Here is a 26370-nt window from a genome sequence, read left to right as displayed (position 1 = left end):
AAAAGGAGCCCATAAACCAACAAATACAGAGTGATCATCTTATCTTTGTTTGTCATCTTTGTTATAGCCCCTAATTGGTAGTAAGGTGGAGTTTATGATGCTGCGTGAGGCCTTGTATCTCCAGGGACACATTTACAAAGTGTAAACTGTCCACTGCCAGGCAATTACTTTCAATTTAATTCAGCCCAGTCACATGCTGCCACTGATTAGAAGGCAGCACTTGATGCTACCATCTGTCCATCCCTCATAAGATGAGCAATTTAACAGATGTCCTAATACACATAAGAGAAAGGAAATAAATTCCAATAAAGGTGCATGGCTAAGTCTTTACACGTATTTTAATGTGTGTAGAAATGACAAAAATGTGAGGAAAATATGATAAAAATCCACAAATATATGTAGTGGCAGAGACAATATGATCTTATCCATTTTTGTTAAAGAGGACATGAAACATGATATTACTCTAGTTCATTTGCATTTCACATGAGACAAGACGAGACATGAGACAAGACATGAGACATGAGACAAGACATGAGACATGAGACACGAGACAAGACAGGACACTGCTTTCAAGTCTGAAATGTACCTAGATTTGCTAGAAAGATGGAACATTTCAGCTTTTCACCAACGAGGGTGCTGCTAGATGATGTCACTCACTAGATGATGTCACTAGATGATGTCACTAGGTTGACTGTACATGATGTCACTAGGTTGACTGTACATGATGTCACTAGGTTGACTGTACAGTACAGTAGTGAGGAGTTTGAATGATTTGATGAATAAAACCAACCACAATCCAAGTCAGAAACACAACAGCATATGTTGTGAGCCTGTTTGAATTCAGAATTCTTACTACCAACACTTAAGTAGCCTGTACTCCACTACTGTACTCTACTGTACTTTACTGTCCACCTAGTGACATCATCTAGCAGTGCCATAGTAGGTGAAAAGGTGAAATGTTGTTCATCTTTCTAGTTGGTAAATTTCAGACTTGAAAGCAGTGTCCTGTCTTGTCTGATCAAATGTTTAATTTCCTCTTTAACATAATACCAGTATGGATCCACATAAAGCTGTGCATTTGTAGAATATTGTTACATGTTTGGCCAGTATGTCACATTTCATTTTCTACAAATCTATTTTTACAATTATAATAACCTAGATATACAATTGTATTTCACAAGTATACAAAGTACATGAAGAGTAACACAACCTTTGATGGAGAAGAAACCCTTCAATGTATAGTTTGGAAAAATGTGATCTTGAGCACTGCTATAACATAAAAAAAAAACAGACAAACAATGAAAAAACTGAAGTAATCTGAGGTTTGACAGTCACTTTTTCATCTCCAACAGGAGGTCTCCCCACACACTCAGACCTCTGACATCAAAGTCTCCATCAGAAACGTTCAAAACACGGATCTCTTCTTCTGTGGCCTCTCTCAGCGAGGGGCAGGCCTCAAACAAGCCCTGAAAGTGCTCAGCCAGCTTCTCAAAGGACATCACACTGTTTTGATGTGTTTTTGTAACCCATTCACCCTCATGTATGTCATATTCCATATCCGAAGCCCACTTTTTCAGCACATCACAGTACGCTGTCCTGAATTTCATGTTCTCCTTGGCGAGCTCTAGCAAAAGTCCACTGGGCGATGTAGAGCAGAAGTTCTGCAGCAAGCCGTCCTTTTGCTGCAACCAGTTCAAGAGAAAGTCCTGTGAAGCGTGGCTTCCCGCATCAGCGGTGTTTCTCCTCGTCAGTAGAGCTGCAGCCACGAGCAAACAGAAACACCCCACTGCTCCTTCACATCTCTGGAGGACAGAGTCTAGAAACTGCTCTGCTGCTTTGCCCACCTGGCCGTCCTCCTGATGGTGACATCATTAATGACAACTAGGTGTGACAAAAATTTTCATTCACTTAAATAAAAACTAAAAAACAAGGCTTTACAAAAAAAAACTAAATGAAACCAATAAAAACTCAACTAAAACTAAAACATTTTCAAAAAATAAAAACCAAACTAGCAAGCTAGCTTTAAAAACGAATTAAACCACATCTAAAATGAAAACAAAAAGTCAAAACGAAATAAAAACGAATGAAATTGATGAATGAAAATGTCAAAAACCATAATAACCTTGTGATGATGACGCAGCAGTGCATCCAGCGTCTCCAGCAGCATCCCGCCCTGCACCTCAGCATCAGGACCAACAGCTGACACGGCTCCCACTCTGACGGCCCTCAGGACTTTGCAGGCCGATTTACTCTCCAGTAGCCGGGTGCAAAGCCCGGTGGTGACGTCCTTTTCATCGGGACTCGGGCTGTCGAAAAGTCTTTTAACGATGGAGCTCGGCAGCACGGGGTTGTTCAACAGCCTGACGAGCAACATGTGCCGACACCGTGCGAGGTCCGAGAACGACACTTCCGCGTAGCAGCCCGCCTGGAAGGTCGCTCGTAAATGTTGGTTTGTGAGCTGCAGCTGGTTCTCCATGCTCTTCCTGATCGCGGGGTTCGTATGGAACCTGGAGTAAAGCTGCTCACAGTACCGGGCCCAGTCAAAGGCTCTGTCCACGGTTTGTTTGTCCCATTGCTGCACGACAGCGGTCTGTGTTGCGGCTAGCAGCTCCGTCGTGCTCGCCAAGTTCTTCAGCACCGCCTCCATGTGGCGGCGCTCTCACTCTCTGCGTTCAGGACACTTCCAACATAGCGTCCATAGCTGCTGCGATAGTATCACAAGTATCACTTGTTTGTAAACCAAAACATTCACATAAAGACTGTGTGCGAGATCAAACTAGTAGTGTGTGTGTGCTGGCTTTGGACCCGCGTCAAGCTAGACAAAATGAAAAAGCAGTACTTCCGGGCACATGTTTAAAAATAAAACCCTTATTCATGGATATTATTGCAGCCTCTCTCTTGAGTAATGCGTTGTGTAAAAGCGAAAATAAAGAATGGAGTCCTTAGTCATTTACAATGCCGTTGTTCAGTACAGCTAATTATCGTTGAAGATGGTCTTGGCTCGTCTCGCCTGACGGATGTGCGCATGCGTGGTTGCGAGCTCATCTCCCTTCAAAATAAAAGTGATAAAATAAAGTTCGAATTTATCATCGATCACATTTGTGGGCATTATTACATCCATGATAATTTATGTACAATGCCCACCCACTCAGTGTTCACACATTTTGATTTGTGAGACACTTTGTGAAACACACATCACATGTATGTGCAATTTTCTTTTTAAAGAACCACACCAGACATTGATTCACCATGTGTCTCAGTCGGACTCGATTCAATCACGTGCAATTAATGGAATGAAATCCATCAAATGGAAGTGTAGCCTATTAAGATCAAATTACCCGGGTTGGACTGCTGAGTTGAATGTGTGTGAGGCAACAAAGAGGGGAGAGGAGGGAGGCATTGCCAGCAGGCAGCAGCAGGATCAAACTTCCCTCCCATCTGCAGTGTGTGTGTGTGTGTGTGTGTGTGTGTGTGTGTGTGTGTGTGTGTGTGTGTGTGTGTGTGTGTGTGTGTGTGAAGTTGGAAACCTTGCGCAGAGAGGCAGCGCTGCCCCGTCGACATTGGTTCAATGTTTTGGAAGCCTAATAACCTGTTGGTCGCTGGTGCGCCGCTGTGAAAAGCATGAATATTGGGATCCAGGAGTTCAGAGGACGAGCGAGAGGAAGGTGCGCACCAACGAGCTGAACCGCAGGGTGAGTGAGCACTGAGCACGAACACACTTTTCTATCATACTGGCAATATGCAAGAGATTTCGCTCCTTTGTTGTGAACTGAGTGCCTGTGTGTGTGTGTGTGTGTGTGTGTGTGTGTGTGTGTGTGTGGGGGGGGGGGGTTGTGATTGAACATTAGTCCAATATTCTTATCGTCGATTTATGGAGCTCTTCGCAGTCCTATGTGTTGAATCCACAGACGGGTGTGCGCTGATGTGTCCAGACTTGGACAAAACTTTTTCTCCACAACAACCCATGTGTTATATAATAATAATAATAATAATAATAATAATAATAATAATAATAATAATAATAATAATAATAATAATAATAATAATAATCTCTGTATCTCACTTTTTAACATTTCAGTTACAAAGTCATTATAAAGTCATTCAGTGAGCTCAGTCATTTTGTGGGTTTTAATAGTGGGTGTTCTGTTTGGCTTACAGTCATACTCATAACCCATCAGTCATTCTTCTTTGATCCTATTTCCAGTAGGCCTATGGTGAAACGACAGTCAGTTGTGGTTTGTTTTATTTGCGAGAGTTGTAAATGAGGAGACAGCTTTGAAATGTCACAGTTGTAAATGCAAATGCCTTGCCTAGTATTTTGAACACCATATGGCAACACCACGTCACTCCAGCCTACAAACACATTCCACTGCACAAGATTGTACCAAAGATTTGTATATGTTACAGGAAATAGGTCTAGTTTTTGTAACATGTATTAGTTGCTGATGCTGAAATGGAATTTGTTGGTAGGGTCGTGTATTACAGGAGGCCCTAGCCGCCCAGCGTATGTGATAACCGACCATGTCATTTATTTAGTCTGGAATAAATCAGCACACAGATCACAGCACAGGATATGATATTCCATATAGTGCACTAATAAACATGAGATCACATAGCCTACACTATTTCAGTGTTATTGGAATGTGTGAATATGATACTGTGGATAAACAGACATAATCCAAGTTCAATGCTATGGGCCTACTGTAGTGTTCGTATGGGCAATACTGTTAGATCATACTGGATGAAATGCTACATTTGGCATAATACCAATTCCCAAATACTGTATTTAAATCCCCTACCAATTACAATTTCCCACTGGACACTGATTTCAATTGACCGCTACAACACATATGACCTGAATATACATTCATCAATGTCCTTATCTGCAGTGTAAACATGTCAAATTGGACCAGTCAGCCTCCAGATCAGTTTTCTCTTGTGGAGGCGAGAGGAATGAAGGCCAGAGAGGGTTACAGGGACAGAGGCTCTCTTGTGTTTTCTAATTGATGTGACTCAGCAGTCGAAATTCCCATCCATAGTCCTCTCCTGGAGTGATCTGGAGCCAACTGTGCTATGTTATGACTGCTTTACGGAGGGTCATGAAGAGGCCTTGGCATGCTTGTACACTAAAGGAATGTATATTTGAATATCTTTGTGCTAAGAAGACATTAGTAAATCAAAAACAATAGATACAGCAACATGTTGAGGGGATGATTACACACTGCAGAAAACCTCATATTCCAGAGTGATGCTGTTTGGACAAGACTTTCTGAGTTTTTGATTTGGGTCGGGACGGTACGAGAGGTTTTTGGCCCGTAGTTGAAGAGGTCAGGGTGCAGCGGGGTGAGAGGAATCAGGTATGTTTAACCAGAGATGTTTCTCTTGTCTTGAGGAACAAATAAGAAACATGAATTACCCAATGGGGATAAATAAAGGATAACTTAACAAGCATACATGTTAAGATTAACATTAAGATCAAGATTATCTCTGATTCCCCAATGGGAAATTGGGTCAGTGACAGCAAAGAATATATAACATACATACAAATATGTATACAAACTATTAATAGAAATATTAGAAGTTACATCTTCATCATGCTAAAACAGAGTTCCTATTGGCTGGAAATGGTTCTTATTGACCATTGACAGATGACACAAGGGTTTGGTGCAAAAGGGGCATTTTGGAATCAAATGAATATTCTAATCATTGGAAAGGTCTTATTGGGCTCTATCTGATGGTCACAAATGAAAACAAAGTGGAGGGGGGAAGATACTCAAGTGAAATCCCTATAGGTTAAATTGTGTTTTAAATAAATAGGTGCAATCATTTCAAGTTTTGATGTTGCTCATGCTGTAAAAAGGAAACGGTCATGCCCCCTTTATGTCAGAAACAAACACTTTATGAAGTGGGGTTAGTTTTCCCCGTGTCCACCCGTAACATCTGTGAATGGGGCTTGTATGAGAGGCTGTCCCAGTGCCCTTGTTCTGTCAGTCCTGCACCTCAGCGGACATGGGAATGTAGCACCTGCGTGTCGGTGCAGAGCTCCAGTGTTTCGGGTGTGTGCAGGCAGTGAGGAGCTGTTGTGTTCAGGAAGATGACATGACCTTGGCTGGACATCAAGGTGCTGACGTCCAGTGTGGCACCACGGTGCAAGTTGGTCACAGCCAACTCTAAAAAGACCTCGAAATGTTATTCAGCTGTAAAGGTCAGATTCCCCACATTGTGTCACACTCCCTCGGTATTCAGAGAAGATTTTCAGGCCCTCATCCAACATGAACTAATCGCTCATGGCAGCTTCACATCCTCGTTTGAATAAGATCTTCTTGCAATTTGCATTAAACATCCTGTTGCTATTTGCCTACAGTGGGGAATGTTCTATATAAAGATGCAGGAAACCAATGGACTTCGATACAATCTGATTTCATAGTGTAGCACAGATTGTTGGTTCCACTTTCGCTTTCTTCAACTTGGCCTAAACAAAGAAGATGTTATATTTTGAGCATAATAGGTAAACAGGGAGGATACAGTGGAGTCAGATGCTTTGTTACTATGATTCGCATGCATTTTAGAAAATTAAATGACTTAATAATTCGTCATCAACATAGGGTACATGTCATCACTGCATCATTGGTCAATTGGTATCAAAGTTAGTTCATATACTGTATGTCATCTTGTGAACCACTTCTTATAAAATAGTCATTTTTTAAAGAGAATTGGGAAAGGGATCCGAGTCCATTTTCTGCTATTTTCATCAACTGGAGCTGTCTCCTGTCCTGTTTAAACGGCCTGCACAGTCACTCATTAGAACCTCTGGAGTCATGTGGTCCCTTGGGAAAATGAGCAGTAGCCTTGTGATGCCACTATCTTCAAGCCTTGAAATGGTCTCCTCCATGTCTGCACAGCATACGGTCTTCACAGACCCTCAGCGTGTCAGGGAAATAAGCCCGGCGGCCAGCTTTTAAACTGTGAAAATAAACCGCCGAGCTGTTGATGTTTTCTTTCTCGTCTGTTCAGGTCTTACATCTGGTGCCCAGTTGTTTTATCAGTTACTCACTGTTCTTGGCAGTAAATCTATTAATGGAGTGACACTGGCGTTAGATTTTCTCATTATTGCTCATACGATGAATGTTTGGCAAAGCACGGTATCGGAAAAGACTATGAGCAATGCCTCGTTTACTCATGACTCCACAGACAATAAGCAATTGGCAATTATCGCTCTGAATATTGATTCCAAAAGGCAGTGTTTCTGTCGTGCTCGGTGAGGTCAAGGGTGTGTTGATTGGACCGGGCCCCGGGTGCTGCTGTTTTGTAGGCTGTAATGTAGACAGCTATGGTGAGACCGCTCTCTGTTCATCTCCAGGGTTTGTCAAATAGACGTCCTACTGTACGAATCTGCCTGGTATAAAAGAGGCCCTTGTCGGTGGGAGAGGAGAGTAGGAGCGAGGCTCTCGGGGTCCCTGAGAACGTTCCATGTCATTAGGTGCACTGTAAACCACACCAGGCCACGGCCACGGCTCCGCCAGGACTTGGCCAGGAGGACAATAGCGCTCTGATCCATCCTCCTGTAATCGTGCGCTCCCCCTCCTCTCTACTCTTCTAGGGTGGATAGTGGGCCTGAAAGTTATTTCATCTTGATGAATTTAAGTCCTAAACTGAAAACGATAATGTTCCAAAAAATCTCCACTTCACTGCAAAAAAATACAAAATAGAAATCACACCCAGGGTGTTGAAGGAAGCGGTGCAGGTTTATGCACAGGCCACCCCTGATTTCTCTCGTGCTGCAAACGGACATCTTGCTACAAACACAGACACCTCCTGCTACAAACCGCCACACATCTCGCCTATAGAAGCGGCTGCTGCACCTCTTTAAAATTGCAAGCTGTCGAGTGATTTGAACTTGTTTCCAGATCTATCAAGCTTATTCTGTGATATTTGTAGTCAGATGATCTCACTGCACTGGCAGATAGTCTCGCTGGTGTCAATACATTTCACTTGATACAAGCAAGTACAACAATGAAGTCAATCTTGAAACAAGACAAGACAAAAAACAACAAAAACAAACAAAAAAACAAGTAAATCCTGAAACAAGTTACATTACCCTGTGAATTTTTTTTTCTTGAAACCGGTCAAATGATGTGCAAAAACGTTAATTTTCGCAGTGTTCTGTCCTCATTTGTCCCAAGTTTGAAATTCCACGTTGAAGGTTTGTGTGCAACTGTGTTGTCTTCCTCCCCCCGGCCTCAGGCCATCGACAGGGAACCATGTGCAGCTCCCTGAGCCCGAAGCAGGCCAGCGGGCCGGGCCTGACAGACATGCAGCAGTACAGCCAGTGGCTGGCCAGCCGGCATGAGGCCAGCCTGCTACCCATGAAGGAAGACCTGGCCCTGTGGCTCACTAATATGCTTGGTAAGCTCCAATGTAGCTGATACACACACACACACACACACACACGCACGCACGCACACACACACACACACACACGCACACGCACACGCACACGCACACGCACACGCTATACATTTGACTATCCATACTGGGAACACTCCCTCTCCCTAACTGTTTTCACTTCGCTAATCGATGTGGAATTTCTGTCCCTGGAGGCTAATTCAGCAGAGTTCAGGGTTACGACAGCACACAAAACAGCTGACTTTTGTAGGTTTAGTCCAAGTAGCAAAAATGTGGCTGATTTACACAAAGTGCCAAAGTAGCTCTAGATCCTGTTCACATGTTGACTTTAACCTTGGGCACTGAAGATCTCATCTCACTGTCAGTGGGAAAGGTCAGGATTTGACTTTTCCTTTCCAGACAATCATTTCCATATCTTTGACGTTAGTTGATCTGGTATTGCTGATGCGAAAAGGCATCCTCAAGGGGCCCGGAATCAATCCCAAGCTCATTACAAACTGTTTTAAAGTCACGAGAAGGTGTGTGGAGCGCTCCCCGCTTTCGCATGCGCTCCCATAGACTTGCTTTAATTGAATAATGGGCGTCATTAACAGCGCTCAAATAAGGCACAAGCCAGTAGTGAAGAACAAGCAGCGCAGGGAGCATCAGCAGACGCTTCGTACAAAGTTGCGACTACATAATAAATCACTCTGTACAGTGCAGTCATTCAACAATGTAGTTGCTCCACGAACGCATGCAGCATTCTGTTCAGCTGAGCTGATCTGAATTCACAGACTCCAACTTGACTCTAACTCTTCTGAACTTCTGAATAACGTTCCATGACCTGTTTTCAATTAACGTGTCGTCGTCTCTCGATTGTAATCTCCGTTTCTCCCCGTCTCGTCTATCTCATCTATCTCTCGTCTGTTTGCATTGGAGCCAGCTGAGGCAGGAACCTCTGGCCTGCGGGACGAGGATCAGAGACAAAATGAAAACAGAAGCACAAGCACATTGTTTATTTAGCCTTGTGCTAACAGTAAATACACAATACCAAAATAGTTGAAGTCATGTGTGTTCTCATTCTTTTTTTTACGCCTTTAATGAGAACTTTTGGAGGCTCTTTCAGAAGGAAAGAAACAGCTTTGTAGACTAGTAGACTTTTGTACTTTTTAAATCCTAAGAAAGAAGGCGCTGATACGCTTCGCAGGGTTCACTCTTGCAGATGGGAGGAGCAGCGCTTGTGTACTGTGGGAGGATGAATAAGGATGACTCCACTGATTGAGTAGGCGGCGGATGCGTGGTTATACACATGAGTCATATTGTAGTTGTGATGGGAGGAGGATCGAGGGACCGAGCAATTTATACGTATTTGACTTTAAATGTTTCTTTCAGAGCTTCTGGGAGATATTGTCCTCGCACAGTTGAGAAGGAAGGGAGAGTATGAGCCTACGACCGACGGCAGCTTACTGAGTATTTCTCAAGCTTTCAATCTCTCCCTTTCTGGGCTCAATTACAACATTTGGAACTCATTAAACCTTGAACCCCCCCTTCCCCCAGGCCCCCCTCCACCCCCCCAGCCCCCTCCACCCCCCAGCCCCCCACCCCTCCTCCTCCTATAAGAAACAGAAAAAAGGAATGAAAAAAATTCTCTCCAGTTTCTTTCCATAGACACCCCCCTGCCACCACCTCCTATTTCACCATGATGATCTAACTATGAAAGAATGGTCGTCTGGAAGTCAGTCAACTGGACACCACATGTTGATCACCATGTTGGGATAATGAAGCATTACTGTGCAAAATCAGATGGGTCCCTTTTCATCTGACGTGGTCTTTGTGACTGTGTGGTGTTACTATTAGAACATCTCACAGACGCTCCCTGCAGTCATGTGCACACAGAATATGAACACTTGGCTGCTACACAGCTGCCTAAGCCCAATAGCATAAGCCAAGCTCCTTCAGACAAGCCATGTGTACGAGGCTTTGGCAACACTGCATGCAGTTCAGCTTAGACCAACTGGGAATGGATTGAAGACGGCGTTTGATTTCATTGCACCATGATATGCATGATATTTTTTAAACAAGGTATTTTATCATTCCAGGATTGGATCCTATTGACTGTGTTGCCAAACAGGATTCTCCGCTTTCTTTACCTGTTTCGCTGCTCAGGTTTGGAAATCACAGCTGAGAGCTTCATGGATCGCTTGGACAATGGCTTCCTGTTGTGCCAGCTGGCTGAGACACTGCAGGAGAAGTTCAGGCAGAGTAATGGAGACCTGCCTGCTCTTGGCAACAGCAAGGTACTGAGAAGCTGATTACAGCTTATCTGGCACGATAACGCTCACAATGACCACACCAGTCTGGGAGCCGAGTCTTAAGCTCAAGGTTTTTGTGGACCAACTTCCACTTGGAATCATTTGAAAGACGGTTGTTTCTGAGAGGAGAAACATCACTAAATCAGACCATGCCATATCGCTGCTCTCAACTATTTTAATAATTCCCCTGTGTGACTATGAAAGACTGTGAAACCCAGACATAAGACGTGTTTTGTGTTTCTAATAGTATCCAATTCTAAATAGTCATATTTGACTACGGTATTTCTTTTGCCACATAAATGATCCATTTGCACAAGAAGAAGGGATTATGCTTCTCTTTCTGACTATGATGATTTATATATTTATATAGCCCAGTGGACAATCAGAGAAGACAATTTGGACAGTTCCCCCTGCCAGGCTGTCCCGGTCATGGCTCCACCCCCTCTGGCGATCTGGGGAGAGTTGTAGACGAGCACATGGTTTTTATGCATGTATTCATGCATCCATGCATTCCCCCGGTACATGTGTCTTTTCACCTGACAGCGAGGCGCTCCACCGGCAGGACGTAGCATGTGGGAGGATCACGCTATTCCCCCCAGTTCCCCTCCCCCCAAACAAGCGCCCCGATTGACCAGAGGAGGCACTAGTGCAGTGACCAAGAAAACATACGCTTAATCCGGCTTCCCACCCGCAGACATGTCCAATTGTGCCTATATGGACCCCCGACCAAGCCGGAGTTAACGCAGGGTTGCGAACCTGCGACCCTTGTGTTTCAGGGAATCACCCACTACAGTACTGCTACATCACTATACAGTATTGAAGTTTGATAGAATCTCACTCAAATGGGAAACATTTAAGCTGAATCATCACATTTCTGTATTGGCCCAAGTCCAGCTATGTACCAGTATTAGGTTTCCCTGTCTCAAGCGACCCGTATAAAATACCTCCGCCAAATCTTAACGAAATATCAATATCATAAACTAGCAATGTAATCCCTGGAAGAGGTACACTCTAAAAACACTGTTTAACTGAAATATGAGGTGATCCTTTACCAATACATTTGATTTTCCCCGTGTGCCAGAAATGTAGTTTGTTGATTAAGTTTGATTAACCAATGAAGTCATGCATGGGCCTGCGAGAGTTGGCAAAGCAACTTGATGCTCATGTCTGTGCGTGTGAGTGAAGCTCTGATGAATTTGATAACCTTGATAACCTGTGGAACCTTGCAAGCGGGTATTTATCTGTAATTCAACCCAAGTAAACTAAACGGTGCACAAGAAAACAAAGCAAATCCTTAACCCATTGATACCTGATGCAGCATTTGTGTGTGTATCCCTTTAAGACTGCGAACCGCGTTAACGCGGTTCGCGGTCTTAAAGGGATACGCACACAAATGAGGGATATACACGCAAATGCTGCATCAGGTATCAATGGGTTAAGATTCCTCCATATCAGTTTCAGTGCATGTTTTGCCTCAAAAGCTTTGTTTTGATGCCTTCAGGAAATAGCTAAATGTCACAGGAATATTTTGAATTAGTCGTCATTTGTTTAAACGTTTGAAGTTCCCTAAAGCCATCATATGGATTTAACACATGGGATAGCGGTTAGGTCATTAATCCATGGCGGAGACAAAGCAAAAGACTCTTTTGTAGCCTCTCTTCAGTGAGCGTTGTTCCTTGTTTGCAGTGAGGCATTACTTCGCTGATCATGGTGGGGTCTCCTGATCCCAGTGTGAGTGTAGCAACAAAGACGTGTGGAAATACTTGAGGTCAATGGCCGTGGGACTGGAGAGGATCTACTGAAATAGAGGAGGCTATTGATTGAAGAGGCCAAGGGAGAGGGAGCAGAGGAGTCCTCAGACAGATAGGAGCCTCAGAAGAGCAGAGGAGTCCTCAGACAGATAGGAGCCTCAGAAGAGCAGAGGAGTCCTCAGACAGATAGGAGCCTCAGGGAGAGGGAGCAGAGGAGTCCTCAGACAGATAGGAGCCTCAGGCAGAGGGAGCAGAGGCGTCCTCAGACAGATAGAGGGAGCAGAGGAGTCCTCAGACAGGTAGGAGCCTCAGGGAGAGGGAGCAGAGGAGTCCTCAGACAGATAGAGGGAGCAGAGGAGTCCTCAGACAGATAGGAGCCTCAGGCAGAGGGAGCAGAGGAGTCCTCAGACAGATAGGAGCCTCAGGCAGAGGGAGCAGAGGAGTCCTCAGACAGATAGGAGCCTCAGGCAGAGGGAGCAGAGGAGTCCTCAGACAGATAGAGGGAGCAGAGGAGTCCTCAGACAGATAGGAGCCTCAGGCAGAGGGAGCAGAGGAGTCCTCAGACAGGTAGAGGGAGCAGAGGAGTCCTCAGACAGATAGGAGCCTCAGGGAGAGGGAGCAGAGGAGTCCTCAGACAGATAGGAGCCTCAGGCAGAGGGAGCAGAGGAGTCCTCAGACAGATAGAGGGAGCAGAGGAGTCCTCAGACAGGTAGGAGCCTCAGGGAGAGGGAGCAGAGGAGTCCTCAGACAGATAGGAGCCTCAGGCAGAGGGAGCAGAGGAGTCCTCAGACAGGTAGAGGGAGCAGAGGAGTCCTCAGACAGATAGGAGCCTCAGGGAGAGGGAGCAGAGGAGTCCTCAGACAGATAGGAGCCTCAGGGAGAGGGAGCAGAGGAGTCCTCAGACAGATAGGAGCCTCAGAAGAAAGGCTGTGAGGCTGTTTGTCTGAAGGGGAGAGAGAGAGTGGTCCACCCTGACCTATAACTGGGTGACCTACCTCAGACGAATTAAGGGTCTGAGTTGCAATGATCAGTCGATTAATCAATTAGTTGATCGATGGGAAATTAATCGCCAATCGCCAACTATTTTTTTATAATCGAAAGAGAAAATACTCAAATTCTCTCATTCCAGCTTCTTAAATGTGAATATTTTCTGATTTCTTCCATCTTCTATGACAGTAAGCTGATTATCTTTGGGTTGTGGACTCTTGGGACAGGTCATCTTGGGTTTTGGGGGAAAAGAGATCGCAACTTTTTACTATTTTGTGACATTTTGCAACAGCTTGTAACAACTAATCGATTAGTCGAGAAAACAATCAACAGGTGAATCAATCATGAAAATATCGTTAGGTGCAGCCCTAGCTCTGACCCACCGCAGTCAAAGCTCTTAGTCATGTTTTGGACAGGCTGCATTGTGGTGTTTTATACGGCGCGCGATTTATTACTTTTTTGTCCACGTTGTCTCGTCTTACACTTTCATTAAGCCCTTTAAAAGTAACGAGCCATGAAAGATTAATCGTGTTCTCCGCGCTTGATTTACTGTACTTCATCTTCCAGCGATCAGCCATATTTCTGCTTTCCAATTGAATGTCAAATAACTGTTGTCTCATCAGCTTATCTTAAATAGTTGTATAACTGCTAAAATGACCACTTTATAGATTATATATTATATTATATTATATTAGAGAGCGGCTCTGGCTACGTGGGCGTGGTGTGTAGCCAGTGCTGCTAAGTGATTCCAGCACAGAGAAATGATAAATCACACTTTGTGGATGCTGCCTCTCACATGTCTTCCCACATGTTTACATCAATCAAGATCAACCGTAGATGAATAGAGAGATAATTCTTTGCTCTCCATGTGATTTCCACACGCCAAGTTAAATAGGAGCACCGCATTTGCCGTTCAAAGTTATTGGGTTAACGTAATAAGTAAAAAAATTTAATAGGTTCTGATGGAATGCATTAGTGCAGGTACGGCAGTGAAGGTAGAGGCGGGTTGTGAATGTGCAGTAAGTCTGTCTCAATCACAATCACAATTTATATTCTTCCTGAGTGAAAGAAATTGATATGATTTGTGACCATCATCATTTTCCCCCCCCCCAAGTAAAATACTTCCATATGCTTTCATTTTATTGCTGGCATCATTGGTTCCCATCCATTTAAATCGAACGTCTTCCAAAGCCTATGCAGTTAATAGACACGTAAAAGGCGCAGGTAATTCAGCAAGCCACAGCAGAAATAATAACATGTCGTGCTAATTGCTTGACCAAACGCTATCTGGCAACGCAGGCGGCTTTATTTCGCCGGGAATGCAAAGTAATTGAACAACAGACAGGATTCCAGAAACGCCAGGAGAGCCTGGAAAGAAAGGAAAAATCCCCACAAAAGACTGCATATTTCCAGAATGACCTCATCGCACCTTTTCTCACAGGCGCAGCACCAGACGCACATATCCTGTATAAAACCACAGCAAGGCGCATAAATCTCTCCGTGCAGACCAGACCGTGTGGGGGCCCCAAACCCATAAGCGTGTCATTCGATCCCAAATTATAGAAGGCCTGGTAAAGTAGGCCTGGTCTTCTAACCCAGCCGCCATCTCCCATATTGATCTGTGAACGGAAACGGTGCTTGATCCTGGCCTGAAACCAGAGCCTCAGCAGATGGAGAAGAAATCTGTGTAGATGAGGAGTGTATGGGCTCTGTGTTTTGGTGGAAACACGGGGGGGGGGGGGGGGGGGGTTGGGCTGGACCACTCACTCACACTGGTGGAACACAAAGTAAAAGCTCATGTTCAGATGCGATGGATTTCACTCACTCTCGCCGGTCCAAGTTCTATTGATTATTGAAAGTTACGAGGTGTCTTCCATCTTAGTTGGATTTCCAGATGTTACGTGTGTGTACATACTGACCTCAAGCCATTTTGCTATCCAGCAGACTATTCCCAATCGGAGGATACCGTGTCGGAGGAGCGCTCCCTCTGGCTCTTTCTTTGCCCGGGACAACACTGCCAACTTCCTGGCCTGGTGCCGTCAGGTTGGCGTCGGCGACACCTGTTTGTTCGAGTCAGAGGGTTTAGGTGAGTGTGTGCGACACCTGTTTGTTCGAGTCAGAGGGTTTAGGTGAGTGTTCGAGTCAGAGGGTTTAGGTGAGTGTGTGCACGTGTTGCTGTGGTTCAGGTGAGTGTGTGCACGTGTTGCTGTGGTTTAGGTGAGTGTGTGCACGTGTTGCTGTGACTTTGCTATTGGAGTGGGGTTTTTTCTTTGTGGCGGTTTGTTGGGCTGGTACCTTGAATAACATCGCAGAACTCGATGAGACTTCCACAGGAGTTCTACTATAAACACCGGATCACGATGAGGACAAACAGGCCGGTTCACAGGTTTGCTCTTTCCCTACAGAGATATGGCTTTGTTGGCACTGCCAGGGAAATGGACTCAGATTGCTATCTCTCTTTGTGAATGGCCTGATTAAACAGGTAGGGGATCAGCCAATCACTCTCTTGACTCTACTCTGTGCTACTCTACTTCTCCTCCCCTCTGCGGCCCAGTGGACTCGTTTCCCCCATGCTGTGCTTCAACTCCTTTTGACATCCGCACAATACTCACAGGAAGGACAGCGGTCTGCTGGGAGCACAGAGCAGCTACCTGACGAAAGGGACATGTGCATCTTGAACAGTGTGTCCTCGGCTCAAAATGACTGCAGCCAAACAAAGGCAGCACAGACAGTAGGGTGCAGCACAGACAGTAGGGTGCAGCACAGACAGTAGGGTGTGAGTTGGTGGGAAAGTAGGCCAACCCTATGCAAATGGTTCCCTCAGCATGCAGCAGCGACATTTTTCTCTCGTCCGCGTTCGCTACGCCGAGCAGATTCTGATGTCTGTCTGATCTACTGCAGAGATTGTCATTGGTATAATTCAGTGATGCATGCATATATGATAGGCATGTGCCTGGGCTAAAATACTGTCCATACAGACAGATATACAGATATACAGTATATGACCCTGCCAGTAGCAGAATACCTCGAATGTTTGTGCGCTCTCCTAATAGCACTTGAGAAATACAAACTATGCAAATCCTCATGACTGTGGAGGTCCTGTTACACAGGCAACATTTCAAACTCACTGTGTACTTTACAGGAGGCACATTTGTCAGCTATAGTTTTATAACGGTCATTTGACATTATATTTCTGTTCCATATACGCCAGTGTTATTATCGACACTGAGCTAGTCCCATTTGCTCCGGCTTGGTCAGACGTTCCTACAGACACAATTGGCCGTGTCTGCGGGTGGGAAGCCGGTGGGGTAAGAGTCCTGGCCGCTGCACTAGCGCCTCCTCTGGTTGCTCGGGGCACCTGTTCAGGGTGAGGGGAACTGGGGGGGAATAGTGTGAACCCCCCCCACAGGCTACATCCTGCTGGTGAAACTTCCTCGCTGTCAGGTGAAAAGAAGCGGCTTGCGACTGCACATGTATCAGAGGAAGCATGGTGCTAGTCTACGGCTCTCCCCAGATCGGCAGAGGGGGTGGAGCAACGACCGGGACAGCAGAGGGGGGATTGGGAGGAAAATGGGAGAAAAGTCCGAAAACACTCATGAAATTGTGATACAAAATGTGACATAAATGCTTTAGAAAACAAAAGGCTGACAACCGTATTCTTTCTTTCTCTCCTTTCCTTTCTCTGGATGGATTTAGCAGTTCAGCAGTAGATGTAACAACACCAGGTTTGCTATGATGCGATGGTAATCCTGTCTGTAATGCATGGTGTGGCGTGTCACATGTGTTGTACATGTCCTATCCACTCTCACTGTCCAGTCTGACATTAGGCAAGGTTAGGGTGGGTTAAATCCTTCTGTCTGAATATAGTCCAAGTCTGAATAACACAGATTTTCATTTGATCTGGGGCAGGATCTGATCTGGGGCAGGATCTGATCTGGGGCAGGATCTGATCTGGGGCAGGATTGCAGCGGAGCGGGAACATGTGGATGCATGAAGTTCATGAACTCCTCCTTGATGTGTATCATTTTCAATTCACGCTGTCATGCCAGTGCCTGTCCCATCAAACAGTCACTCATTCCCACTCATAACTAACCAATGACATGCCTAACATCTACTGTACACTACATCTACTGTACACTACATCTACTGTACACTACATCTACTGTACACTACAGCAGTGACATGCCTAACATCTACTGTACACTACATATACTGTACACTACAGCCTAACATCTACTGTACACTACAGCCTAACATATACTGTACACTACAGCCTAACATCTACTGTATACTACAGCCTAACATCTACTGTACACTACAGCCTAACATATACTGTACACTACAGCCTAATATATACTGTACACTACAGCAGTGTTGTAGTCAAGTCACTACTCTATCTCCAGTCCCCAGTGTTTGAGTCCGAGTCCCGAGTTATTGAACATGAGTGTGAATCCACATGTAGGTTGAACACACATCCCTGCCCTAATGTCATGGTAACATTATTAATATAGCTATCAATATCTTATGCCAAATTATTAGGGCATATTACAAAAAAAGGCAAAAACAAACAAACAATTAACAACAATATCAACAATATCAATTAACAAGTCTGTGTCCTCGTCTCCAACTTCCGAGTCCAAATGCATGAATGTTTGAGTCCAAGTCTGAGTCATCAGTGCCCAAGTCCAAGCCGAGTCACCATCCTGAAACTGAGTCCTGGACTCGAGTACTACAACACCGCTGTACAGTGACTCTTCTGGATATCCTGTTCTGAGACTCTCTCTCTCTCTGCCTGTAGTTCTTCACAAGCAGCCTCGAGAAGTGTGCCTCTGTCTGTTAGAGTTGGGAAGGATAGCATCTCGGTAAGGTTCTGTGTTTGATATTTTCCGTCTTGACTAACTAAAGTGCATGTTCCTGGCTATTTTTGCATGCTTATTTAGATTCTTTTGTGATTCGATCAGCTAATTCTCTCTTCGCTGCTGTAGGTACAAAGTGGAGCCTCCAGGGCTAATAAAACTGGAGAAAGAGATCGAGCAGGAGGAGAAAGCACCTGTACCTCCTGCGTCACCTGTGTCCCCGGCTCCGCCCCTCTCTCCCTCTTCGTCCTCCTCTCCCTCCCCTTCCCCCTCTCCCACCAAATGCACATCTAGCAAGAAGAGCACAGGGAAGCTGCTGGATGACGCTGTAAGTCTGCACTTCTCATAGGGGTGTGCTTGTAAATTTGCCCTCACCAGTGAAATTGTGACCAACGATTTTCAGCAGAAAGATATATCCAAAATAATGTAGAAATATTGTGAGAACAAAATATACTTATATGTATATATACTGTATGTTTGTGTGTGTTTCAGGTAAGAAATATCGCTGATGACCCCCCCTGCAGGTGTTCAAATAAATTCTGTGTAGAGAGGCAGTCCCAGGGTCGTTACCGTGTTGGAGAGAAGATGCTCTTTATCCGGGTGGGTATACTACTAACTAAGACCCTCATTATAACACAACCTGAGGTTCACTAATACTGCAGACTAACTAAGACCCTCATTATAACACAACCTGAGGTTCACTAATACTGCAGACTAACTAAGACCCTCATTATAACACAACCTGAGGTTCACTCATACTGCAGATTTAAGAAAATGATTTGGCTTTTAAACTTGGCTAAAAGGTGGGTAAAAAATATATCTAAGCGAAGTGTGGAGATTTTAACTGCTTGTTTGTTTACATGATTACAAGATAACACAGGGACACAGAAAATAATCTAGTTTCATGCACACAAATTAGATGAGTTCATATTTTGGCGAGCACATTTTCACCCACTGTATTGAAGTCCTGTCCTGAATTCAATTCAGTAACAATAAGGGTTCACATCTCAGGGCAAACGCCTCCTCACACACTGTCTGTTCACGCTGCATATGGCAGCATGTTGATGTAGCCGGGGCTGACTTCGGGATGAAAGTCATCCATTGTTTCTGGAGAGCGCGCCCATCGCTGTGAGGACTCATTTACTGGTAATGGTATTCCAACAATGTCCATCTTCAGCCAGACATAATGTGGTTCACTGGCTATAAAAGGGAAAATAATGTCCTCAGATTTCCATATGGGTAGATGACCAAGTTATTACCATCTGGAAAATATTTGACTGTGCCATATCGCCTAGTGCTGGGCATTGCGTTAACTTAGAATCACACTGAATCTATTAGTCCAGGAAATGTTGCTTTACCTCCTCTGAATGGAGGGGCAGGGGCTATTGGAGAAAGATAAATTGAGGCTAATACATATTAGCGAGGTAGCATTGGTACCCTCGGGATCCTGGTTACTTGGCAACCCAGGATTCACACCTCTGGGAATGTGAATCATGTGGAGTGTATGTTTAGGATGCGCAGACGCGGAAAAGAGAATCCACTCTTGGATGCCCTCTGCTGTTCGCCCGCTGTATTACAGCCACCAACCTCAAAGCACAAGCATCAGAGAAAGGACACAGTTCTTGAAATAGACATTCTGTGCACAAACACCAAAATCCAAGATGGAAGTGTTCCCAGCCAGAGGCATCATGCTACTATGAGATACTTTGCAATTCAGACAATGTAATATTTACATCATATTAATATCATCTTTAGCGCGCCGCTGAAGACCGTTTCAGTTCAGTGTGTTGCTGGGCAACCAAGGACAAATGGTGAGAAGCTCACTCTATTGCTGTCTTTGTCCGCCACTACATTACACGTGTCGTTTTTAGTCGGCTGTGTGTGTGTGTGTGTGTGTGTGTGTGTGTGTGTGTGTGTGTGCGTGTATGTGTGTGTGTGTGTGCGTGTATGTGTGTGTGTGTGTGTGTGTGTGTGTGTGTGTGTGTGTGTGTGTGTGTGTGTGTGCGTGCGGTACACCGTTTTACCGGTTCAAAGCAAGCGTTAACATCCCCATTCCACTCTTGTCTCTCAGCCAGCAGCACTCTTTTAGAGGGAAGATGCTTTCATTCAAATTGCTGAAGGGGTTTGACCCTCTAGCAGCTGCTTCCACTGGAAACGGTGTGAATACAGTAAGTCACTGTCAGTCGGCGGCAAACCAGCAGCGGCAGCATGCAGTATAGAAACCAGAGCGTGGGGGGTGTCATAATCCATACTCTGCACAGGATCTGCACAGTCTGTAAAAACTGCGAGGGTGACCTTCTCACTTGCTAGGATAAATGAGAGAGTTGTACCTGCGATGAGAGGGGAGGGAGCAGAGTAACATCGCACTGTTTGTGAGAAAACGCTGGCCCAGCTCCGCCCCGGGGGCCCCGGCCCTCTCTGGGGCTCTGGCAGGGGCCTTGTCCCATAGCAGCATGATTGAAACCTCTCTCCAGCACACAGGCCCATTAAGTCCACAGTCACAGAGCCTGGGGGGCCGGCCGGCGTTGGTGATTGGAAGCGCTGCCCTGCCAATGTCCCCTAGATTGATTCTTTTAAGAGGCTTATAAATGTTGCATGTTCTGCTGCTGCAGGGTAGAACGCCTCATATCTGGCTGGAGCCTAGGTGACAATCGGAGGAGGTAGTGCACTGCTTTTCTCAAACTGTTAACGTTGATATCTTTCAGAATCGTTCTCTCTCACAGGTCTGTTTCCACAGCATTTATCAGCCAATCATCTTTTTAATAACGTATTTGTTTCACATTTCTCTTGATTTAGGAGATTCTGATACTCCAATAAATGAGCCTGTTCTATTCGAGGTGTAATGGCCTGTTAACCCATTGATACCTGATGCAGCATTTGTGTGTGTATCCCTCATTTGTGTGCGCGAACCGCGTTAACGCGGTTCGCGGTCTTAAAGGGATACACACACAAATGCTGCATCAGGTATCAATGGGTTAATGAGGCAGGCATGTTTTATACGCAGGGCCTCTGGGAGCTGCCAGTATACCACAGCCTTTTATTCCTTCTTCTATTCATCATTATGACAGATGTTGCTATGGTAGCCGACCCTGAGAATGTACAGTACCCTGATGTAGCAGGTGGCAAGATTTTACAGCAAATGTTGTCATTTGAAAGTCATTTCAAAGACGTAGTTGCAGTTAGCAGTACTGCAGTACAAAAATGCAACCCACTGCATATAAATCCTTGGTTAACCATAAGGTATAATTTCTACGTTTGGTGGTGCTTAATGTGATGAAAAGCCAAATAAAGACTATCGGCTGCATACTTTAATTATAGAAACCAATCCCTAGTTCAGTTAATTACACAATGGAAAAACAATTTTCACCGTTTTGTATTTTCACTCTGTGCTGTGCGGTCAGTGGCTGATATGTCTCCAGCAGTCCCAGTGATCAAACAGTGAAATTAATCTCTCAGTGTGGTGCAGCCAGGTGTCAGGTAGTAGCACTACCTGACACCTGGCATTAGACTGGGAGGAGAAGGTGTCAGGTTGTAACCTGCTCTACATGGCATTAGACTGGGAGGAGAAGGGGTCAGGTTGTAACCTGCTCTACGTGGCATTAGACTGGGAGGAGAAGGTGTCAGGTTGTAACCTCCTCTACATGGCATTAGACTGGGAGGAGAAGGTGTCAGGTTGTAACCTGCTCTACATGGCATTAGACTGGGAGGAGAAGGTGTCAGGTTGTAACCTGCTCTACATGACATTAGACTGGGAGGAGAAGGGGTCAGGTTGTAATCTGCTCTACATGGCATTAGACTGGGAGGAGAAGGTGTCAGGTTGTAATCTGCTCTACATGACATTAGACTGGGAGGAGAAGGTGTCAGGTTGTAACCTGCTCTACATGACATTAGACTGGGAGGAGAAGGTGTCAGGTTGTAATCTGCTCTACATGACATTAGACTGGGAGGAGAAGGTGTCAGGTTGTAACCTCCTCTACATGGCATTAGGCTGGGAGGAGAAGGTGTCAGGTTGTAACCTGCTCTACGTGGCATTAGACTGGGAGGAGAAGGTGTCAGGTTGTAACCTGCTCTACATGGCATTAGACTGGGAGGAGAAGGTGTCAGGTTGTAATCTGCTCTACATGGCATTAGACTGGGAGGAGAAGGTGTCAGGTTGTAATCTGCTCTACATGGCATTAGACTGGGAGGAGAAGGTGTCAGGTTGTAATCTGCTCTACATGGCATTAGACTGGGAGGAGATGGTGTCAGGTTGTAACCTGCTCTACGTGGCATTAGACTGGGAGGAGAAGGGGTCAGGTTGTAACCTGCTCTACGTGGCATTAGGCTGGGAGGAGAAGGTGTCAGGTTGTAACCTGCTCTACATGACATTAGACTGGGAGGAGAAGGTGTCAGGTTGTAATCTGCTCTACGTGGCATTAGACTGGGAGGAGAAGGGGTCAGGTTGTAATCTGCTCTACATGACATTAGACTGGGAGGAGAAGGTGTCAGGTTGTAATCTGCTCTACATGACATTAGACTGGGAGGAGATGGTGTCAGGTTGTAACCTGCTCTACATGACATTAGACTGGGAGGAGATGGTGTCAGGTTGTAATCTGCTCTACGTGGCATTAGGCTGGGAGGAGAAGGGGTCAGGTTGTAATCTGCTCTACATGGCATTAGACTGGGAGGAGAAGGGGTCAGGTTGTAACCTGCTCTACATGGCATTAGACTGGGAGGAGAAGGGGTCAGGTTGTAATCTGCTCTACATGGCATTAGACTGGGAGGAGAAGGTGTCAGGTTGTAATCTGCTCTACATGACATTAGACTGGGAGGAGAAGGTGTCAGGTTGTAATCTGCTCTACATGGCATTAGACTGGGAGGAGAAGGTGTCAGGTTGTAACCTGCTCTACATGGCATTAGACTGGGAGGAGAAGGTGTCAGGTTGTAATCTGCTCTACATGGCATTAGACTGGGAGGAGAAGGGGTCAGGTTGTAACCTGCTCTACATGGCATTAGACTGGGAGGAGAAGGGGTCAGGTTGTAACCTGCTCTACATGGTATTAGACTGGGAGGAGAAGGTGTCAGGTTGTAATCTGCTCTACATGGCATTAGACTGGGAGGAGAAGGTGTCAGGTTGTAATCTGCTCTACGTGGCATTAGACTGGGAGGAGAAGGTGTCAGGTTGTAACCTGCTCTACATGGTATTAGACTGGGAGGAGAAGGTGTCAGGTTGTAATCTGCTCTACATGGCATTAGACTGGGAGGAGAAGGTGTCAGGTTGTAACCTGCTCTACATGGTATTAGACTGGGAGGAGAAGGTGTCAGGTTGTAATCTGCTCTACATGGCATTAGACTGGGAGGAGAAGGTGTCAGGTTGTAACCTGCTCTACATGGCATTAGACTGGGAGGAGAAGGTGTCAGGTTGTAATCTGCTCTACATGGCATTAGACTGGGAGGAGAAGGGGTCAGGTTGTAACCTGCTCTACATGGCATTAGACTGGGAGGAGAAGGGGTCAGGTTGTAACCTGCTCTACATGGTATTAGACTGGGAGGAGAAGGTGTCAGGTTGTAACCTGCTGTACATGGCATTAGGCTGGGAGGAGAAGGTGTCAGGTTGTAATCTGCTCTACGTGTCATTAGACTGGGAGGAGAAGGGGTCAGGTTGTAATCTGCTCTACGTGGCATTAGACTGGGAGGAGAAGGTGTCAGGTTGTAATCTGCTCTACATGGCATTAGACTGGGAGGAGAAGGTGTCAGGTTGTAACCTGCTCTACATGGTATTAGACTGGGAGGAGAAGGTGTCAGGTTGTAATCTGCTCTACATGGCATTAGACTGGGAGGAGAAGGTGTCAGGTTGTAACCTGCTCTACATGGTATTAGACTGGGAGGAGAAGGTGTCAGGTTGTAATCTGCTCTACATGGCATTAGACTGGGAGGAGAAGGTGTCAGGTTGTAGTCTGCTCTACATGGCATTAGGCTGGGAGGAGAAGGTGTCAGGTTGTAATCTGCTCTACATGGCATTAGACTGGGAGGAGAAGGGGTCAGGTTGTAATCTGCTCTACATGGCATTAGGCTGGGAGGAGATGGAGAAAGCTGTCCTCCTGGGACATAAACCACTCAGAGGGCTCTGCATCAGTCAACAAGATCTGACATCAAAGCCGTCTTAGCTGTTCATTCATCACCTTCTGCCTGAGATGTAAAGCCTCAATCAAGGAAATGGCATGAGTTCTCTAGAGGTGGAAGAGCCCAGCATCACCCAACACAAATACTCTAATCCAGTGGTTCTCAATGCGGGGTCCAGGGACCCCTAGGCGTCCTTGAGGGGGTTCCACGGGGTCCCGAGCAAAATGGGTGATAACTGCTATCATCCCTTTCCCTCCTTTGCAGATGCTGCACAACAAGCATGTGATGGTGCGTGTGGGTGGAGGCTGGGAGACCTTCGAGAGCTACTTGCTGAAACATGACCCCTGCCGCATGCTCCAGATCTCCCGGGTGGAGGGCAAGATGTCCCCCATCAGCGGCAAGTCCCCCAACATTAAGGACCTCACCCCTGACAGCTACCTGGTGGTGGCAGCCCACTGCCGCAACAAAAAATGAAGACATGGGACTCAAGTGTGTGATCATAAAAAGGATGAAGAGAGGATTTCTCGCTGTCGTTTACTCTCGTGGAAGTGGCTACCATACATAATACGTCATAATATGTCCATTAAACATGTTATGGCTACAGAAAGCATCTGTGGAAAGCACATTTGATTTGATCCAAAATGGATGTTTGTGATCAGATTGAGCCTGGGATAAATACTGTTAGGCTCTCAACCTTGATTTAGTGGACCAGAACTGTAAAGTCAAAAGCTTTATTTACCACCTTCTTTACTGTTAACAATGTAATGAGTAAATAGGGATTAAGTGAAGTTGTACATTTTCTTTGGATTGTTTGTTCATTCACAAACTGCATTTAAAGCTATAATTCACTTTGGTAGAACATGTGAACAGAATGACTAGAAACAGAATGAGAAGATTACCTGGGAAGTGGAACTAGCTTTTCCTAATTAAAGTGGTGGTGATTGCAGGTACCTAATATTCCCTGTACCCATGTACTCAAAGTGAAAATGATCTACCAAAGTGATGTATAGCTTTCCTATTTTTTCATTATGCCATTTGGGTGATGCTTTTATCCAAAATACCTGGGTGGCATGAATTTGGCTATGGTGGCTCCAGTGGGAACTCCATTCAAAGTGCAAATTAGTCTATCATCTACTAACTTGAACTTTTGCAGAATAACTGGAAATTGTATAAGTATAAGTGTATTAAACCAAAGCCGCTTTAAACCCACATCTCCTGTCTGGAGACCAACCATTGGTTATAAAAGATCACTGCTGTTTTATACAGCATTTATTATTATTATTATTATTATTATTATTAATAATAATAATTGTTTGGATTTATATAGTCCCTTTCTACATACTCAAAGCTTCACATATCAGGGGAGGGGGGGGATACTCAACTCATCCACCACCGATGTGTAGCACCCACCTGGGTGATGCATGGCAGTAATAGGCTAACAAAAAGATAAGCAACCATTAGATTGTTTACATATTGAATAACTATGCAATGCATTATTTCCATTTTTATTGATTATTAATTATTTAGGATATCTCCTGTTTTACATTATTTCTATTGTGAGGATGTGGACAATCGCCTGTACAATATGCAGCTGAGGTGAAACTGTATTGATTCATGATTCATAATAGATTGACTTATTTGAGCTTCTGCAACAACTTTTGTTATACTTTACTGACCCCTAGAGGTGATATTCAGTTCTGTCAACAGCAGTCATACAATGTGATGAAAGACCTATATACCGGTAACTAAGACGTTACAGGACAATTCCTTTTTTTCCCCTTCACAACTCAAGGCCATTTTCATTTTATGCATAACTTGTACAAATGTATCATGGCAATTTGAGGTGAAGGTGCAAAGTTTGGTATGTGATCAGTGGCTATGCAGTAAGTAAAGAAGTACCCCACAAGATCATGTGCATTCAATTTGCTCATTTTCTTAATTGATTTAAAATTATTTCAATAAATTCTCAAATCCTAC

At 45.0% G+C, this 26370-nt stretch overlaps 2 protein-coding genes across 2 annotated transcripts; one reads left to right on the top strand and one right to left on the bottom strand.

Annotated features, from left to right (window-relative positions):
* Window positions 1-1331: 1331 nt before the first annotated feature.
* fancf (FA complementation group F) lies at window positions 1332-2666 on the bottom strand (the record flags this gene model as incomplete). Its single annotated transcript, XM_083654590.1, has 2 exons — window positions 2123-2666; window positions 1332-1856 (listed from the first exon to the last, which is right to left on the bottom strand). The coding sequence occupies exons 1-2, from the start codon at window positions 2645-2647 to the stop codon at window positions 1332-1334; spliced, it is 1050 nt and encodes a 349-aa protein (XP_083510716.1). The 5' UTR covers window positions 2648-2666.
* Window positions 2667-3405: 739 nt separating this feature from the next.
* On the top strand, window positions 3406-26287 carry gas2a (growth arrest-specific 2a). Its single transcript, XM_083654592.1, has 8 exons — window positions 3406-3692; window positions 8245-8406; window positions 10552-10682; window positions 15377-15521; window positions 18234-18297; window positions 18421-18619; window positions 18784-18891; window positions 24658-26287. Exons 2-8 carry the CDS (start codon window positions 8262-8264, stop codon window positions 24865-24867), a joined length of 1002 nt encoding a protein of 333 aa, XP_083510718.1. The 5' UTR covers window positions 3406-3692; window positions 8245-8261; the 3' UTR covers window positions 24868-26287.
* Window positions 26288-26370: the final 83 nt, after the last annotated feature.

Source organism: Poromitra crassiceps (genome assembly GCF_964638095.1).
Source record: "Poromitra crassiceps genome assembly, chromosome: 18".
NCBI lineage: Eukaryota > Metazoa > Chordata > Actinopteri > Beryciformes > Melamphaidae > Poromitra > Poromitra crassiceps.
Note: the sequence above shows the minus strand (reverse complement) of the source record. Positions and strands in the feature narration are given on the sequence as shown.